The sequence below is a fragment of the Gadus macrocephalus genome, chromosome 19, assembly GCF_031168955.1.
Source record: "Gadus macrocephalus chromosome 19, ASM3116895v1".
Taxonomy (NCBI): domain Eukaryota; kingdom Metazoa; phylum Chordata; class Actinopteri; order Gadiformes; family Gadidae; genus Gadus; species Gadus macrocephalus.
In genome coordinates, this window is record NC_082400.1 from 9467199 (window position 1) to 9486163 (window position 18965).

The 18965-nt window shown below is 42.8% G+C and overlaps 3 protein-coding genes across 15 annotated transcripts in view; 1 reads left to right on the forward strand and 2 right to left on the reverse strand.

Moving 5' to 3' along the window:
* dnm1a (dynamin 1a) overlaps nt 1-4003 on the reverse strand; it is a 54904-nt gene extending 50901 nt beyond the window's left edge. For 7 of the 12 annotated variants that reach the window (XR_009523076.1, XM_060038169.1, XM_060038167.1 and 4 more), the window contains exon 1: nt 3569-4001. Coding sequence is in view for 11 of the 12 variants with exons in the window: in XM_060038169.1 (XP_059894152.1) it covers nt 3569-3729 (161 nt within the window). In the remaining variant the exon portion in view is untranslated. Of the gene's footprint in view, nt 1-3568 lie in introns of all 12 variants that reach the window. The other 5 variants (XM_060038172.1, XM_060038176.1, XM_060038166.1 and 2 more) reach the window with 2 other exon arrangements.
* A 916-nt stretch (nt 4004-4919) lies between these two features.
* Nucleotides 4920-15291, forward strand: ciz1a (cdkn1a interacting zinc finger protein 1a). 2 transcript variants are annotated; one of them, XM_060038595.1, is made up of 16 exons: nt 4920-5081; nt 5532-5802; nt 5977-6098; nt 6896-7092; nt 8767-8878; nt 9244-9340; nt 9533-9588; nt 9782-9849; nt 11403-11552; nt 11833-11963; nt 12392-12485; nt 12675-12788; nt 13151-13240; nt 13336-13414; nt 13651-13772; nt 13987-15291. In XM_060038595.1, the coding sequence occupies exons 2-16, from the start codon at nt 5636-5638 to the stop codon at nt 14713-14715; spliced, it is 2328 nt and encodes a 775-aa protein (XP_059894578.1). In that variant the 5' UTR covers nt 4920-5081; nt 5532-5635; the 3' UTR covers nt 14716-15291. The 2 variants fall into 2 exon arrangements, with proteins under 2 accessions (XP_059894578.1, XP_059894579.1); XM_060038596.1 differs by having other exon boundaries at nt 13931-14038.
* Nucleotides 15292-17172: 1881 nt separating this feature from the next.
* bbln (bublin coiled coil protein) lies at nt 17173-18794 on the reverse strand. Its single transcript, XM_060038602.1, has 2 exons — nt 18626-18794; nt 17173-18284 (listed from the first exon to the last, which is right to left on the reverse strand). The coding sequence occupies exons 1-2, from the start codon at nt 18708-18710 to the stop codon at nt 18061-18063; spliced, it is 309 nt and encodes a 102-aa protein (XP_059894585.1). The 5' UTR covers nt 18711-18794; the 3' UTR covers nt 17173-18060.
* Nucleotides 18795-18965: the final 171 nt, after the last annotated feature.

The following is an 18965-nucleotide window of genomic DNA, read 5'->3' on the forward strand; positions in this document are numbered from 1 at the left end:
GAATCTTACTAAACACCTCGAGACTTCATCCACAAACACCAGCTAGTGGAATACGACTAGAGAACATAGAGAGAGAATCCAGGTCTCATTAGGAATTAGGTCAAAGGTCACTGTGACCTGGTCCTAGGCTCCTTCCCAGTTCACAGGGCAGTTTGAATAACCCTAGCAACACAGAGTGGTGGCAACGACAAACATGATTATGGTATGAGGTTCACGAACTTCAGAATGCAACAAAGGCATCACTGAATAACCACCAAAGCTGTCACTAACCCTGAACATGATAGAAATGTGTTCTTCTTCGTAAGATGTTGCTCCCAACCTTTAACTTTTCCGTAACACTAAATTGTCATGAAGACCTTTTGTGAACCACCCCTAACACGCAAACAATGAAGACTTATAAATACATATGCAATGGCTGAGCAAACAGTGCCAAAGCCCCCTTTATGCAAAGATATTAGTGCAAGAAGGCCATGGCCACTTGGAAACAGTGGAAAGATATAGTCGGCAACGCTGCTTATTTAGAAAACACGAATGAACAGAAAGCATTATATTGGAAAACATACGATTGAATGCAACAAGGGTAGCAATATTTTTTTAGAATAACAAGCCATAATAGTATTTTACTAAAATAAATTATTTATTATAATATACATTTTAAATTGTTTCAATTATTTTTCTGATTATTCTTGATTTGCCTATTTCAAGAATGAAATCACACGACCAACTGCAGCCACAGGTTGAAAAACACAAAACACTGATCTAACCGAATCCAACAACTGTACTGCTCTCCCTTCCTTCCTTTCTTTGATTATTTTATCTCTCTCTCTTTCCCTTTTAAGACAATCAAATCTTTTATCAATTGATATTTTACACCCAGACCAAATATAAGCAGGAACAAGAAACGTCTATAGAGGCTATCCAGCATACAATTTATGCCCGCCAGCACTCGGATCAAATGCATGGAAGTAAGGCGACATGGAGCGGACACTTCATGTAGAACACACTATCAGACTGAGCAGACAAAGAGTGAAGACGATTGGGGGGGGGTTGGTTGGATGGTATGAGGGAGAGGGAGAGGGAGGGGGTGCTTTCTGTTCGTAACCTTGAACAGTGTCCACTGTGTGTGTCATTGTCTTTAATGCTCTGTCATGACATCAGCATAGCATAATTTATCAGCGCGTTGGAGGGCACGTTAGTCGTCAGTCCCACCAGCCAAAAGGCCCACAGGGGAAATCCCGGTCAAAACCCTAATCCACTAAGCGAAAGGGGCTTAGTGTCATAGGTCGCTAACATTGTTACAGATAGTAATACGCCTCAGAGAGGAACGATGTACGTCCACCTTGGCTATGCGGCTCCTTTGTTACGTTAAAAGGTTTTATGGTATGCAGAGAGACCTTGAAATTCCAAAGATCGCAGACGACAGAAAAGCTTCATCAGAGACCTGAGATCGGATGTTGTATACGGCGATACCTTAATCCTGTTTGTAATACCCAAGTTAAATCATAGTGTAGAAAGAGGTCTTACTCTCTATGTGCATGTGTGTGTGTGTGTGTGTGTGTGTGTGTGTGTGTGTGTGTGTGTGTGTGTGTGTGTGTGTGTGTGTGTGTGTGTGTGTGTGTGTGTGTGTGTGCGTGCGTGTGTACTGTAACTGTAACTGTAATAAAGTGCTATGCCAATAAAAGTGTCTCAGTGTGTACAGATGCTTTGTGCATGTGTGTGCACTATTGTGCAGTATGGTGTACCGATCTATTGCATGCACATTGCACTACTCAACCGCAATCATCTTGATCTGCCCCATCTCTCTCCCTTTCTTTCTCTCTATCTGTCTCTCTCACACTCTCGCAGGCTAAAGGCTAGATTTCGTAGTCCCTACTGATGCTGGGGTTCAGTTCTAGCTGGTCGGTTCGTCTGACCACAAGAGTGTCAGGAGGAGTTGAAGCCCGTCAGGAAATACTGAATTCCACTTGCAGCTCACCTCGCTTGCACTTTCACACATCATCCTGTCTTTGTTGAGGTATTCCTCTTCTATAATTGGATTCACCTAATGAATGAATTAACTCATTAATTGGAATGAATTACCCTGACTTCTATGGCACATACCAGGTTTCCTTGGGGAACAGAACACTGTTAGATTAAAGTGCTAAAATCTCCCACCGTGTAGGAAGAGATTATTATAATAATGTCATGATAGTGTAGTAATACTACCACAGCAGCTGACTCTGTTGCAAATCACGTACAGTACAAGAGCTTGACCAGCAGAGCAGAAATAGGGCTTTTGCACAGTTTTGCACAGGGGGAAACTAATTATTTCACAGTACTGTTACAAAGCTGTAAGGAAGCTGTCAGTTTAATTTAGGGCTGTCAGGGAGAGGAACTACGGGGAATAGCCTCACACGAAGACAAGGCCTTCTTCCATCATTCCCAAAGAGTTGACCGGAAAGGAATGTACCATAACATTTGATATTTACAGGAAACAATGACCTAAACCCAGAGACAACACTAGGGTGGCAGATCTTTGAGAGAATAATATGTCTTGAAAGAATGCACAGCGGGACTAATAGTTAGTCTAGCATGCAGTAAGCTTGTTCACCTATTGGCCATGCATTGACAGATGGATGCTGAGCCCAGCTGAAAGGGCTCAAAGCTCTCTCTCTCTCTCTCTCTCTCTCTCTCTCTCTCTCTCTCTCTCTCTCTCTCTCTCTCTCTCTCTCTCTCTCTCTCTCTCTCTCTCTCTCTCTCTCTCTCCTCTCTCTCTCTCTCTCTCTCTCTCTCTCTCTCTCTCTCTCTCTCTCTCTCTCTCTCTCTCTCTCTCTCTCTAGCGCTCTCTTTTTTTGGCAAGGTCATACTGCAGCACATTGATTCCAAATGCTGTGTTTGCATCCTGGAATCTCTATTTGGTGACTGTTCCCCAAGACAACTGAAACTATACAGACAAAAATAAAAGGTTCCCCTAATCTAAAAAGCTTTAACTACAACAAGCACGGACAACAACAGACTGCCCCCCTGGCAGAAATAAGACCAAAACCAGTGCAAGTATTGTAGAGCTATAATCAATTTACATTGAATAAATACCTCCTAGGATACGTTTAAAACCAAGCAAAAAAAATGAGGTTTTTTTATCTGCTGCAGTTGTAAGGGTTTCCAGGTAGTTTGTTGACAAGCTGAAACGTGATTCAAAATCTATACTTTGTTCTTGACAAAAATAGTTGACACCTTCGTCAGGTGTGCGGTTAACGGTTAAAACCCTATGCCGAAGTATGATGTCGCATGTATTAATTATCTGTAGAATTAGTATGAGCATGAGTTATGTAACGATTAAGCCTCCTCGGGCAGCCTCTGGGGAGGCCTGGTGTGTGTATACATGGAAGACAGACATGTTGTGAAGAAGCCCAACCATGATTTATGGAGCCGGCTTGTGTTTCTAATGAATGACACACAGTAGATCACCACTGCTTGGATGTTTTATGCCAAAGGGGGATGGGTTTGGGGAAGTGTTGAGGCGAAAGCCACTGCGGCCACGGGATGAATGGCGCACCAGCGGATCGAAAAAAAGGAAAGATCCACTTACTTCCCCACGAAGTTCTCCAACACGGAGCTTTTCCCCGCACTCTGGCCGCCCACAACGGCGATCTGAGGCAAGTCTAAGTTCGAGTTTTGGCCGATTGCAGCGAAGGCATCCTGCATTTTGTTCACCAGAGGGATCAGATCTTCCATGCCTCGGTTGCCCATCTTGGCGAGGGAGTTGTTCGGTCCTATCTGTCAGAATTGAAATGAAATTGAGGGAGGGTGGGAGATATGTCCCTCGTCTGACCCTGAAGATGTGTCCTAAAGAAAATCCGTAGATAATATGGTGTCCGCGGTGGTCTCCCGCATCTGCTGGCTCTCCTTGGAGTCCCCTCTACTCCTCTCTAGTGTCCTCCTCTTGCTTGTTGTGTGTTCTCTCTCCACCTCCGAGGACCAGAGCGGATGAGGATAATCTCTTCTCTTCTCTCCCCCTCAGGAGAGATATAGGTTGCAGCTGCGCTCGTGTGCCGCTAGGTGGTGGCATAACTTAATATAATATTAAACATTAACTGGATCGTTATTGTTATTTCACAAATTGGTAGGGAAAATGTGTACTTTTCCAGTATTCATGTTTTTTTTTACTGAAGAGTGTTTCACGCAGTATTCTGTACGTAGTAATAGGCGTACTGAGCTGTCCAGGGTACTGAAAGTTAGAAAAAAGGCCTATGCCCAGACGACAGCCGGCGCTCTACTGCTTGTGATTCCCTGTTGTCGTTTGCACATGCGCACGGCGAGAGTGTAACCGAAAGTAACCCATATAATACATCCTTGGAATTAAGTCGTTTTCAAAATTACTGGCTTTATGAAGAGTTATTATTGCTGAATGTAGCAGGCATTTCTAAAGGTGAATTGCAAAAACACGACATTGATTAACAGATGTTAAGCCTAGTTTTTAAGTAATTGATGCAGGCCAAGGTGGATTATTGTAACGGTCTTCGAGCAGCACGATAAGGTGAATCTATCATGCTTACTCGTCTCCACCAGGGGGAGACATATCTATCACCATAGAAATAAACAGCAAGCTACCTCAAATGGTGACGGGCAGATGAATGCAGGAAAAAATGTATTGGCTTCAATATAAAAGCGCAAAACGTCTACGACTAGAAAAGTAATACCACCAATAAATAATTACAGAAATTAATTAAACGATATCATATAATAATTCTACTAAAAATAATAATAAAAACAATTGAACTCCACACATTTTCCACAAAAGAGCCAAGGATTGGATCATTCCACATTATTTGAAAATATTATTTATTATTTAAATCCTAACTTCATACAACTACATTCATTCTTCCATAGGCGATGTATTGCGGGCTACCCTGGGCAACAAAGCAGTGGTAGGGCTTTTAGTTTTTAAATTTGCCGGAAGTCTACAGTGTACTTTTATTGTCTTGCTTGACTTCGCTCAACAAGCACACTGGAAACTGCAATCTATCGCAAGTTTTAATTATTTACTTGTGCTTTGGCCAATGTTGGTCCTTTGTCATATTTGTAGTTGTCCTTTTTAAAGGGTAAGTTTTCTTAATGCAATGAAATGTCGTCTCTTAAAGTGTTTATAACGGGGTTTATTTCCATTTGGAGAGACCCAGTGGATTGTAATGCTATGTTAGCTTGTTTTGCAAGTAGCTCGCTAATGTTAGCATTCATTTTCGCACGACAGGTGCAGCATGTTAACTTTACCTAACTATTAAATTACTACCAAGTTACGGTATGTTACACTATACTGTACATAAAACCTTTCAGTCAATTGAAACTGAAATGCACACGATTTTTTCTGGAGCAGTATTTTATTCCGCTGAAATGAAAAGTATTGTTCGATTGTTAGCCACCGTCATGTTGTGTTGTGTATCACCGATCCCCGGTTTGGGGGAGCAATCTGTTGTCTCTTGAGATGCGCACTTGTTTTATGATGCGTTATACGAATTGCGACTTCTTAATTATAGGAGTATTTTCTTGTCTAGATACCCTTTAGGAGTACCCCGATTGGACCGTGTGCATCTCGTCATCGCCGTTGTGTTGCTACGGCACATTAACACACAACAGGACAGTTACACACAACAGCGGCATGTTCAACCCACACATTCATCACCAGCAACAGCAACAGCAGCAGCAACAGTTTCACCAACACCTGCGGCAGATCCAGCAACTTTTCCAGCAACAGCCTCCACCTCCGCCTCCGCAGCCTCCCCAACAACACCATGTTGCGCATCACCACCACCACCAGGCTCAGCGGTAAGGTGAACCCCAGGTCGGGGATCGAGCAGGCCCTCTGGATAACACAACCTTGTTGGGGGCAGTGCTTCTGTTATAGCAGATACTACCCTTTAGTTAATAGTTTTTCCACAAATACAATCGCTGGATAAAATTAACTTAAATAACAATGTTTGATTCTGTTTTATGTAACAGGGCCATGCAATCCCAGAATGCCCCTTCGACCAGGATGGTCAACATGTGCCAGGCTACACAGACCACAATCATCGCACCCAACCCCATGTTGCAGGGAGCTCTGCTGATGCAACAATTGCAAGGTACAATACAAGATAAATCTTTCTGTTATCAGAATCCAGCACTAAGGATAATTTGACCTGATGTATAGATCTATCTTCCTTTATGTATTCTCAGCATTTTCAACCAAACTGAACAGTACCACAGAATGCAAGGGTTTTTATTGTGTATTATAATTATGTTATTAATTATTTACTAGGACGCATGGTATTTTTTTAAATTATCATTGACAATAACAATGCCTTGATCATTTTGACATTTTAAGAAGTGAATCCTTCAGCTACATTCATATAATCAAACAAATGGATTACTTTTCCCATCCTTTCTTATATTTATTTTATATAACTTTTATGTCTTATGTACGTATATTGAGTGTCCTAAAACCAAATTCCTTGCTTGTTTAATCGTCCAGTAACCTCTTCTATCAACTATTTATCCAAAGCAACCTATCACTAATTGAGATACCTGTACCAAGGTAATCTTGCTCTCTAGGACTATTAATTCGCGTAAAAATTACGTATCAAGTCCCAACTTCCAAAAGTCAATCTTTTTCCTTATTTTTTTCCCTTTTTTGTTCTGCCTTTTATGTGTTTTACCTTATTGTAATCACCTTTTCAAATGTAAAAGCGACATAATCGTTTGCACACTTTACTCTGCTTTTATGCCTTAAATTGCCACACGGACAGCGGACTGGATTAGATCCTGAAATTAGCACCCATGTACCGAATTCACATCTAATCTAATCGTGAGCCCAAGAATCAAAATTGTATTGTGAGCTGGCGAAAGATTCACACACCTTTCGACTATGTGTGTTGTCCAGGTAACATGCGAGGCTTTGGGATGGGCGGTCAGCAATTCCGGCAGTTCTTCTCGGCCGGGGCCAGGTCCTCTCTGCTGGGGCCCGTTCCCATGGGCATGACCATGAAGTCCCCCCTCATGGGATACCCCGCAGCACGCCACTTCCACCCGCACCAGCGCTTCTACAACAACAACAACGCAAACACCTCCACCAGCATGGTAGGACGGTATAACATTCAAAAGATACAGGTGGATTTCTGGGTGCATTTATCTGCTAATCCAGATGAGACGAATGGGAGGATTTTTGGGACTAGTTCTAAAAGTGCGTTTGAATCGGGTGCCTCGACCCGCGAATCGCGATAGCCCACACCATATTGTCTGGGCCTTGTAGTGGGCCAGGTTTGATTCTGACCGGTAGGCCTTTTCTGCATGGAATTCCCTCTCACTTTAAACCCTCTTTCCTGTCTATCTAACAGCTTTCCCTTTTCCGTCATTTGGAGAGGAATTGGTTTCCACATTTCACACCGTGCTATTTTCAAAATCTAATGTAGAAAGTGGAACAATGGAATTTAATGAATGTCTACAGGACAACTTATGGGAGCTGCTGCAATGACTGGAGGTTCCTTTGACCTCAGGTGTGTGTGTGTGTGTGTGTGTGTGTGTGTGTGTGTGTGTGTGTGTGTGTGTGTGTGTGTGTGTGTGTGTGTGTGTGTGTGTGTGTGTGTGTGTGTGTGTGTGTGTGTGTGTGTGTGTGTGTGTGTGTGTGTGTGTCCCCTGAACTGTTAGTAGGACAGTGTCATATACCCATAGATGCAGACTCTCAATTTCAGTCAGGAAGTGGCAGTTGGGTCGGCTTAGCTCAGGAGGTAGAGCAGTTGTCTTGTAACTGAAAGGTTGCTAGTACGATCCCCAGCTCCTCCTAGCTGAGTGTTGATGTGTCCCTGAGCAAGACACTTAACCCTAACTGCTCCTGACGAGCTGGCTGTCGCCTTGCACGGTTGACTCGGTGTGTATTAACTGATGTAAGTCGCTTTGGATAAAAGCGTCTGCTAAATGTAAATGTAAATGTGTGTGTGTGTCCCCTGAACTCTTGGTAGGACGGACAGTGTCATATACCCATAGATACAGTGCCTCAATTTCAGTCCGGAAGTGGCTGACCTCCACCTGTGGCAGAGGAGTTTTTGCATACAGGAAAGACTTCCTGTGGTTTGCGTTTTTTTTTTTTTTGTGGTTTGCTGCAGGCAATTCGGGTCATGAGACGTCTCTTAACTGGCACCGGTGACCTAGCTCGCTGGGTGTGTGAAGTTCAATGAGTAACAATCATGTATTCTAAGTGTTTCCAATACATAGACCATAGTGGCCCAGCGCCACAGAAGGAACACCGAGCGCCACTAATTGATTCTGTTGTTGTTTTTTACGCGATTTTGAAACATAAATATTGTTCCGTTCATTCATCTCCGTATAGCACTCCCTGGCATTCTCGTTCACACACGCACACAGAGACAAGTGAGCATACATGCCAATGGTGCGTGGGTACACTACCACCTATTGGATAAACTCGCGTATCACTGATACACTGCACACGCACTGACAGCGGATTTGCCCGCGCCTCCCCTTAACGCGCCTACAAAGGAAAACCCGAAGCAGCAGGATATTTGCGATTAATGTGAAATGCGGTTATAGTTTATATATATTACGGTGTTAGTCCCCAAGCCCGTTGTGCTGGCTATTTGATTTCATACGAGTAAAACACATTTTCACGTGTGTGTGTGTTGTTGGTGTTTTTTCCTCGCGCACATTAAACAGTGCTTTGGCCAGCTCTAAATGTCAACTGTGAATGCCAAGGAAGCGTTACCGGGTCAGTAATCTTGTTTATCTGCCCTGCTTGTCCAGGACTATCGGCAGCAAGACAGGAAGAGGGACAACGAGCAGAGGGCGGCAGCGAGCGCCAACGGCCAATCAGTAGCCAGCATTACAGCAGACACCAGCGATAAGGCGGAGCCAGGTAAGGCTGCTGCGATCCAAGTGTTTGAAATGGGGAGGTGTCATGTCGGTATCGGTATGCGTTATCTCCTACCACATGTCTTGTGAAAATAGAAGTATCAGGCCAAAAATAATTAAATTGGTTATCCCAAGTTAGTGATTCAGTGAGCTGGATAAACAAACTCCTCATGGGGTTAATTTATTTCGTAAATGTAAAATGTTTATCTCTGTATTCATTTATATGTATTTGAGATATGTACCTCCTATTACATTTGCCTACGTTGATGTGATCTTTGAATTCTGTTGAGAGTAGATGGTATGTTTGAGTGTCTACTTTTGGAGGAAAGAAAGCTGGCTAACCAGAAGTGTGCGTTTTGTTTTGTTGAGGTGGACCAGCAGCAGCAGAAGGGGAAGCCGGTCAAAGCACGACGTCAGTGGTGGACCTTACAGACGAGCCGGCCGTGAAGAAGCCGAGGACCGAAGGGTAATGACAGCTGTGACCACCATGTGTTTCATTCTGTATTTTATCACTACAACATCAGCACCTCCCCTCATCATAGTCCCCCGAGTCGTCTTCTTGAAGCAAACAAGCGTCACATCAGTCGTGGCGACTTGACTCTAATGCGCTAATGTTAGTTAATTAAAGCCGTTCTAAACACTCCTCCCTCTCTCTCAGGTCAGAGGAGCCAACCACCATCACTTTAGAGAGTGACAACTCAGCAGAGGAGGGCGGTAAGAACACAGATAAATATGTTGCGCCATTCAAACGGATAGTTGGTAGAAAGTTTCAAAATTACCTCAAGATTATTTGCAGCAAATGTCCTTTCTTTATGCCTTTAACTGATTGATTGCCACTACTGTTACATCTATACAGCTGATTGGTTATGCCTTCCTCTTCTTGTATATCCATGCAAATCTGTCTTAGACTGCTCCATTGTGGAAGAGATTTGTTCCGAGGTCCTCGAAGGAACCGAAGAGGCCGGAGACGCAGAGGTATGTTATTTGTGATATAGATGTGTTGTTTTTGAGTACCGCCTTTTCAGATCTGCTTTGCAAAAATTTATCCAAACCAAGATTTGTTTATGGGGGTTTAGGGTGTTCCACTACCTGCCGAAAGGTTCTGGGTTGAAACGATCAAACCCCAATGTCTGCAGTGCATCCTTGAGCACAGGGGTTAAAATTAACTTTTTTTCACCACCGTCCCGGAAACGAACCGTCCCGAATCGTCCCGAATTTTTCGCAGAAATATTTTTTACATTTTGAGTCGTTACTTAGGCCTACTGATAATATAATAAAAACACAATACATTATGTTGATGAAATAATATATTTATTTCCAGATGACAAGCAACACCCTTGCAGAACTGTGGTCTATCTATGTTACCACAATTTTGCGCCGGTGATCGCAGAGCAGCAGGCTCTCGCACTGCTTGCCTCTTGAGCAGCGCGAGACTGCCTAATATGCCATCTTATGCACGCCTTTTTTGCGGCACGGTCCGCACGTTTACACTGCCCGAGTTTTTTTTTTTGCCTGCTTGAGCTAGAACCCCAATTTACCCTCCCGGACCCTACACACATTGGCGGTTTATTGGGTTTCATTCTGATGTAAATGCGACGGCTCCGCGGTTCAAGGGGGGGGTGCTTGGGTAGAGGTGTTGCGCTGTCTGCAAAGAGACAACGCAGCAGCCGAAGACGCTGGGGTTGACAAGTTACCGGTAGTTGCGGAGTGGGGTTTCATTAGAGGCGAAAAATCTGTTGTTTTCCTTGACAGCGGTCAATTATACTCATGATTGTACTTGTATAATTAACCGCCGGAAGTTGTGAAGGTCCCATGCAAGTGAACGGAGCATTCCATGGCATTGAGAAGACCCGTGTAATAATTGAGATTAATGTGAAATGCTATGTATATATATGAAATTTAGATAAATTAAATTTAGATGAATGACGGTGTTAGACCCCCAGGCCGTTCTGCCGGCGATTTAAATTCGCTCTGCAGCAGAGGCTGGAGATCGGGAAGTCTCCCGGTGGGCCGGCCCACATTTTTTTTTGACTCCGTGCGCAGCCCCGCCTTCTCCAGTGAACCAAGAAAGCCTGACGAACGGCGGATTTTACACCCGCTGTCTCACTGAACAACACAAACGCGAGCGCGCCAGCCAATTGAACAAAGCCCTTTCCATTAAATAAGTCTTTTCCACCGATCGCGAACATCGCAGAAAGTGTTAAACTTAAACAGAAAAATGAAGTCAGTGCCCGCAAAATTCTCTTCGTCCCGAAGTCGACCCGAGAGAGAATAAAAATCCTCCCGATGACAATTAATTACGTCCCCGGGACGACGGGACGTCGTTAATTTTAATCCCTGCTTGAGCAGGAGAACCAACCCCTACCACCTCATGAATGACGTGTATCTACAAAAGAATCACTCCTTCCCTTGGAGCTGATTGCCTTCCCTGTGCTTGTCTTCTTCTCTGGTGCACTGGTATTTTGGAGGAACGACTCCATAGTAACCGGTGCCGCAGTCTGACTGTTCATACCCTTTCTGTTTCCCAGCTGAGTGACGAGTGTTTAGCGGACGACTCCGTACTGGAGGAGGCGCCAGAGGACATGGACGCCTCCGCACAGGACAGCCAGGAGGACACCCTGGAGGGGACTAACAAGTTCTACTGCTACCTCTGCAGCATTACCTGCCACAGCCAGCAGGTGGGGGCGGTGCACTCACTGTGTAACATGGATGTCCATCCATCCATAGTAGTGTCCTCTTATTCACATTTCGGATCGGATTGGTAGCTCGGTGGGGAAGCTGAATGCAGAATGTATTTATAACTACAAAAATATATATATGTGTCAAAGTATTGTACTCAAAGAATTGTAAGACGCTTTCGATAAAAGCGTCCATCAAATGCGGCACATGTAACGTTAATAAATTGGACTTAAGCGATGGTGTTTTCCCTAACCTCTGGCTGTATTTGTGTCCTGGTAGAACTTCCGCAGTCACATGAACGGCCTCTCCCACCAGCAGAGGATGATGGAGATCCAGCACATGAGTAATGCCTGTCTGGTGACGCTGCTCCCGCGCGTGCAGGACTCTCTTCAGGCGGCCCACAAAGACGGGTCAGTGTCGCACGTCCTCCGCTTCTGTTGTGTTCGTGCTTCCTCTTTCCTACTGTATGAGCCTTGACACAGACACTTCCTCCTCCTCTTGGCTACTGTGTATAGTCATTCACACGTCATATGGGCTGTTTGGGAAATGATGGGGAATGTAACAGCATCAGTTGTAGTAGAACCAACATGAGTGGGAATGAAAGACCATCTAACCGTGTGTCTCAGATCCAAGCATCTAATCTGCAGTTTAGTCCAGTTGTCAATGTGTAGTTTTTATTGATGTAACTGTGTTTTGATATTGATTTATATTCTTTGATTGTTCTCCGCCTCACTTGTGAGTCGTGTGTGTGCTAAGTGAATGTAGGGTTGCTTAACAACTATAACCCAGTAGCACTGTAGTACTTTTGGTCTCATTTGTTTGTGTGTCTCTTCTCCAGTAAGAAAAGAGCCGAGCCTCTGCACTGGTGTCCGAGCTGTGGACTTCATCTGACGTGTGGAGCCACTGACCACCGCTGCAACAAGGAACACCAGGTAACAGGCTGGGCACAGTCTCTTACTCGCTTCTGTATGTAGGGCGTGTGCCTCACAATGCATCATGGGATTTTATTTTTATGCCGATGCTCCGCCATATTGAGAAGACTCTGTAGTCTGAGTGCTGTAAAATCCTAATTCAACGCAAATACAAACACTGGTTTTAAAACCTGGTGTGTTATTCCTCAGCAACTTGGCAGCCTGGCTGGACCGACCTGCACGGTCTGCAGGAAGACCTTCAAGACCCCCCAGCTGTTTGTGGAACACATGCGGTCCCAGCAGCACAAACACCGTGTGGAGGAGGTAGGACAGCTTATATAGGTTATTCTCATTGAGGCCAAAGCACTAAAGAGACACCTGATTTGCAGTATCACACATTTACAAACGCAAAACAAGATAGACAATACAGGCAAATACAAGAATGGCTTTTTGAATCGTAGTAGAAAGATCCGGCATTCAAACACTAATGTCTGCAGTATATGTAGGCACGTTTGAGCAAGGCCCCTACCTTTTTAGATGAATAACTAAATTCCAAAAAGGAAATGATATGGATAATTGAAATACTTTTATGGTTGCAGAATTGAAGGGGAGGGCAAAGTGTCCCCATTTTCCTCTGCACCGGGGCCCGTCCTCATGGTTTGTTTTCCGTACGCTCTTACCTTCAGGGGAAGCAGGGTTTCGGGTCCTTGGACCACAAAGATGGCTGCGACGTGGAAGGGGAGGAGAGGGACGCGACCCATGGCTGCTATCAACTGGTAACACAACCACTTCACCATTTAGAAAAATACTCCTGAAACAGACTTATAATTATTTGTAATAATGTTTGATGTGTCTGTGTGTCCACCTTCAGGATGACCTGTCGTCCCAGACAGAGGTGACCTTGGAGAGAATGAGTACGGATGAGGAGTTCAAGACTGATACGGTGTATGGTGAGCGCTGACCATCTCCATCTTATTTGGTGATATCTAAGCCATAAGTCAACTTCACCCGGTATCATTGAGTTGAACAAGAATATAACCTTATAGTAAGCACCTCTGATAATATTGATAATGTCATTGTATGTTTATGTTTGGGTAGAGATGCAGTAGTATTAAAGTCGTTAAACCCCTAGAAATGATTCCTGGATGTCCCATGTGATTAAGTTTCTCTCTCCTTTGCGCTATAGGCTCTCGTTTCCTAGTACCAGTGGCCGGCTTCCTCTGTCGCCTCTGCAACAAATTCTACCACTTTGAATCCTCTGCATTACACTCCCACTGCAAGTCTCTCACACACTTTGAGCACCTCAAGGTCAGTTTGAACAACGTATTATTATTTATTTATTAGAAAAGCGGTTCTATAATAACAGTCCTGTGCCTTTTTTTCCAATGGTAATATGATTGATGATGTAACGCATTGTAAAGATTGTATCCATACATTGCTTAGTACTCAAATATGATCACCTGTAGGCCCTTTATGTCAAACCGGATGAAAACCAAAGATGTCTGCATTAATGATCCTATAGAAGTACAAAGCCTTGAAGAGCAGCCAGCAGGACGGGCCCCCCACACCCAGCAGTTCTGAGGACCGTCTCCGGCGCCAGACTGAACCCGAGTGCTTGGAGGGTACCGCTAACCCCGCTGCCTCCAGCGACCTGGGTGTGCCGGAACCAACAGTTGAACCCCAGGAGAGTCGACCGGCCGTTGCCCCCCAGGAGAGTCGACCGGCCGTTGCCCCCCATGCCTCCGTGTCAGAGGACCCCCCTATGCTTACCGACGAGGACGAGGAGAAGCTGCTGTCCCAGGATCCATCGGAGCTGCCTGGCGCAACCGAGCCTGTGCCGGACTGTAACCAGGCGAAACCGGCTGGTGATTCATTGGCCGAGGAGGCACCTGCAGATGCCCCGTTGGCTGTTGAGGCACCGGCTGAAAAGCCATTGGTTGAGGCGGCGTCGGCGGCTGGCGCACTATTCGCTGAGGACACACAAGCTGACCCGCAGTTGGCCGAGTTTGCGCCAGATGATGCCCCATTGGCTGAGGAAGCTCCTGCTGATGCGCTATTGGCTGAGGAGAAGCCGGCTGATGCGCCATTGGTGGAGGTTGCGCCGGCGGAGCCACTATTGTCTGAGGAGGCAACAGCTGAAGAAGAAGAAGAAGCAGCAGCAGCAGCGGAGGAGGATAAGGAAACACCAGGGAAGAAGACAAGCACAGGAAAGGCGAAAGCTGCCCCCAAGAGAAGGTCAAGGAGACGCTAGAAGAGTCTAACCTTGAGATGAGAAACTCAACAAATTACTACCTTGGGACTGTTTGATATTTTTCCTTTTTGTTATCTTCTTTTGTTTGTTTCATATGGATTGCTGTTCTGGATATCCCGTTTTTATGTAACTGAGCGTCACGACATTTGGTGGGACGCGGATTGTCACCCACAAAGATATAGGTTTTCTAACAGGCATTCAGCAGGAGTGTGGCTTGAGCTTGTGGGAAAGTAGGAAATTAACATTCAACACATGAGGTTTAGAATTCATTGGTAAACCAGTTTACAGACTAGTTTGGCCACAGACTAGAAATGCAGACCGGGCCCAAAGTAGCATATGAGGCAGCTTGCAGTGACTTTGTTGTACTTCTTGTTACAAAATAATTTGAGAAAACCTTACTCTCGTATTGGGTCTATATCTGACGATGAAACCAGCTCTAAATGTTAAGACTTTGGATTTGAAGGCTTACCGTGAATAAGAAGGAGCCTGTAATGTGTGTGGTTACCAGAGCTGGTTTAGTAAGTGTGACATTTGGTGAACAAAGTGGGAATAAAAAAATATGAAATATAATTACAATTCAAGAATTGAGAAAAGAAAAAAAAAATTGGTTACAAAATGACACCTTATTAGATAAATTATGTTTTAGACTAGTCTGATCTACCTGTAAATATGGCTGAATAAGATGTTGTATTCATTTGTTTTTGATCTGACACATGTTTTAAGAAAAGAGGTAGCTTAGGCAGTAGCTTAGGCATAGTTTAATCTAAAGTTAAAGAGGAACAGTGAAAAATGGATTGCAGGTAGATTATGTTTGAACAGTTGATCCAAAGTTTATCTCAAGAAAGCAAATTCTGACCAATGATGTGAAAAGGTTTCACCTCGGAAGATGGTTGTAGTTGAACAGCATACTATAGCAGTGTTTCCCCCAGTACTGTGTTGTTAAGGCGGCAGCCTTAACCACAATAGGGCCTCGCCTTTTTTTTAATCAATATTTTTTAATTATTATGCATTAACAAAGTAGAAAACTTTGAGAGGAAACATACTTCCATCAGGTGTAAAAAATAAAGATCAATAATGCATCAGTAATACTGTTACAACAATGGTTGTGCCCCCCCCCCCCCCGCCGCTCCTTGACCACCTTGACTTAAGACATTTTCTGGGGGAAACGCTGTATAGTATACACTCAAAGAAATCATAATTATTGATTACATAGCCATGGCGTTTACCGTATAAGCTTTCCATGAAGCACAATTTTATTATTTTGGTTTATGAATCGTAGAATGTAACTTCTCTATGGAACCACATCATCCTTTTAGTCACACTTTGAGGAACCTTTGAGTGTTTGAGTATTAAACTAAACTACGGTTAAATTGAGTCTTATCCTAGCTTTGTTAAGGAAAGTTGTCCAAGATGCTTAAGTTTGTTGTTGACATTTGTATGTATAATCATTGAGGCGTTCTTTAAGTGTGTTCAATTGTGCAACGCATTCTCAGCTGCTGTTGCCCTTCCATCAAATGTGTGTGTGACTGCACCAATTCAGATACGCTTACTTGTTCCATCCGAATCCCAATTGTACTTTTTAATAATTCATTTCAGAAAAAATACAAAATGGCTTTTATCTTGACCATTAAAAGGACTTCTTAATGTCTTTCAGTGTATATGAAACCTATTTGAATGCTTCTAATTGAATCTGCGCACTGTAACGAGGAACAAACTAAATCTGAACTGTACTGTTAACTATTATCCTCTGGACTTCCTCAACCATGCATAACGAAAGACGGATCTTTCTCTTGAGGATTGGAACCATTGTTGAAGTTGTAGCTGCAAGTGTTACTAGTGGTTCATGGGCTTATGTCACATGCATTCACATTTTCATATTTCTTTTTCAATCTAAACCGTTTTTGATTCATTTTGTGGCGATACACTGGAGGGGCAATTATATTTTTAATTTTAAATGCCCCAACTATACATTGCCTAAACTTGTGGTATTTATAGTATAAAGCGCCAGTTGCCATTCAATGTAGCACATCTACGGTTCTCTAAATCAGACCGATAGAGAATAGAATAATTTGTTAGCTTTGCATCATTTGTTGATCTATTGCCTAGTTATAGATTTACGCTTATGTTTATTTTATAACTGGTTCCAAATTGTTGATCATCTTGAGAGGATACACCACTTCCCTCTTCAAAGCTGGTCTATTTAAAATGTTCTGAAACGTGATGAAATTCTGGGACCTTTTTAACAAACTGGCAGTTAAACATAGAAGGGGACCTTTTTAACCAACTGGCAGTTCAACGTACATAAAGATCTCTTGGTTGGTGTTTGAATTAACATAGGGAGAACAACTTGTGATGTCTGGACTAAATTGTGCATGGAAAAATTATGAATGTAACTTGGAAAAGTTTTTGCTTACGTCTCTGAAGGTAGAGAAGAGATCTGTAAAAGAACAGTTCAAATCAAGGTTGTATGTTTTATTATTGTATTTTTATTCTGCAACTGACAAATGAACAAACGGCTATTGTTTTTTTAACAGCTGGAAGTTTCATGTATTTTTGAAAGTTGAATGTTTTGTCATTTTAATTTATAATAAAAAACAGATAATTCCCACAATTGTTATTTAAATTACTGAGGGGAGAGGGTGCTCTGTAATAATCTGATTAATACAAACTAGTATTTCCTGGATGTACCTTTTAATAGTGACTTAATGTTTGGAAACATTAAATGGAATGTACATATACACAGTTATATAATAAATACACACTGACAGACCTGAATGTTCCCAAAAATCTAGGATTAACTAGACCTTGGAAATGTATAATGTAACACTTAACACACTTAACACTTAATTCCTCCTTATGTTTCCATCCAATGTTATTTAAAGTTTAAACTATGAGTCACAGACAAATGCTACTTAGCAGGAAAATTGAACTAAATTAAGCCACATTGCCCTGGACATTTTCGGTTTAAATGTATCTCATATTTTTTCTAGCAGAAAGGGTTTAATTACAACTGGGGAGGTCAATACTAATAATTTATAATAGCATGCCACTTCCAATCTCAAAAACGTTCTGAAAGACAAAATTGCTATATATTATATATATATATATATATATATATATATATATATATATATATATATATATATATATATATATATATATATATATATATATATATATATATATATATATATATATATATATATATAGGCCTATATATATATAAATTAAAGATACCTTATGCACCTGTGATACACAATCTTGTCAAATGTATGAAACAAAAATAAACTTTAAATATATTTGACAGGAAGAGTACACGCTCTACATAAACATCTCACGCAGTCCTTATTTCTCAATGTCTTCGTCCTGTTCTTTGGGGGACGATAGAGAAGAGTCCTCTTCCTGGTCCTTGGTCGGGGCTCCAGCCAGCTGAGCCCGGAACTCCACCCTGGCTTGGCGGTTGGATTCCAAGAGTTCATGCAGCTTCCCATTCAGAGAGTCATTGCGGTCTTCCAAGTCATCCAAACAATTGTTAATTTGATCCAGCATGGAGTTGACTGAAGCATATTCTGAAAGTCAAGAACAGAATAAGTAGGCGGGTACAAGTCTGCTTTGGATATTATGCTGTTGGATTGATTGGAGTCAAATTCAAACCTTCAATCATGCTAGCAGTTTGGTGGATCATATTGGCCTAGCCCTAGTAACATTAATGTAACTATGCAACTAATAATAGGTAAACTATTCTCCAAATCGAAAAGGTACCAGTATGGATAGAATAAGGATTGCAATCCACTTGACAAGTTAACTAAAACAAAGTGACAGGCCACCTTTGGATCAGCAGCCAAGGCATTAGCAGTTGTTAGCCCACATAAGACACAATAAAACAATGCATGACGAACTGTATTTCTACCTTCTTCACTGAAATCATCTTCTTCTTCTTCTTCTATGCCCGGGTCGTCGATAGAAATAGTGGGGTCGCCATTTGGTCCAGACATTGTTATTTTTATTGTTGATGCTTCCCGTTCTTCCACAGTTAAAGCTCGAAGGCGGTCATGTGATGATTAGGCTGAAGTGGGCGGGGCTAAAGGGTGTCGTCAGAATTTATGTCGTCAGCGTGTCGCCGTGTTGTGTCGTCGAAATGGAAAGATATGCTACATATTCAAAGGCATGTAAATTAATGTCCAAGAAAAGTACAATCTGTACTTCCTTTTCTCATAAGGTGAAATGCTTGTAAAAAAACAAACAGTTTA

Coding starts and splice junctions, on each gene's coding strand:
- ciz1a (XM_060038595.1), top strand. CDS start 5,636: ATGTTCAACCCACACATTCATCACCAGCAACAGCAACAGCAGCAGCAA. Junction 12,789..13,150: donor ACAAACACCGTGTGGAGGAG/GTAGGACAGCTT, acceptor TCTTACCTTCAG/GGGAAGCAGGGTTTCGGGTC. Junction 13,773..13,986: donor CACACTTTGAGCACCTCAAG/GTCAGTTTGAAC, acceptor ATGATCCTATAG/AAGTACAAAGCCTTGAAGAG.
- bbln (XM_060038602.1), bottom strand. CDS start 18,710: ATGTCTGGACCAAATGGCGACCCCACTATTTCTATCGACGACCCGGGC. Junction 18,285..18,625: donor AGATGATTTCAGTGAAGAAG/GTAGAAATACAG, acceptor CTTGACTTTCAG/AATATGCTTCAGTCAACTCC.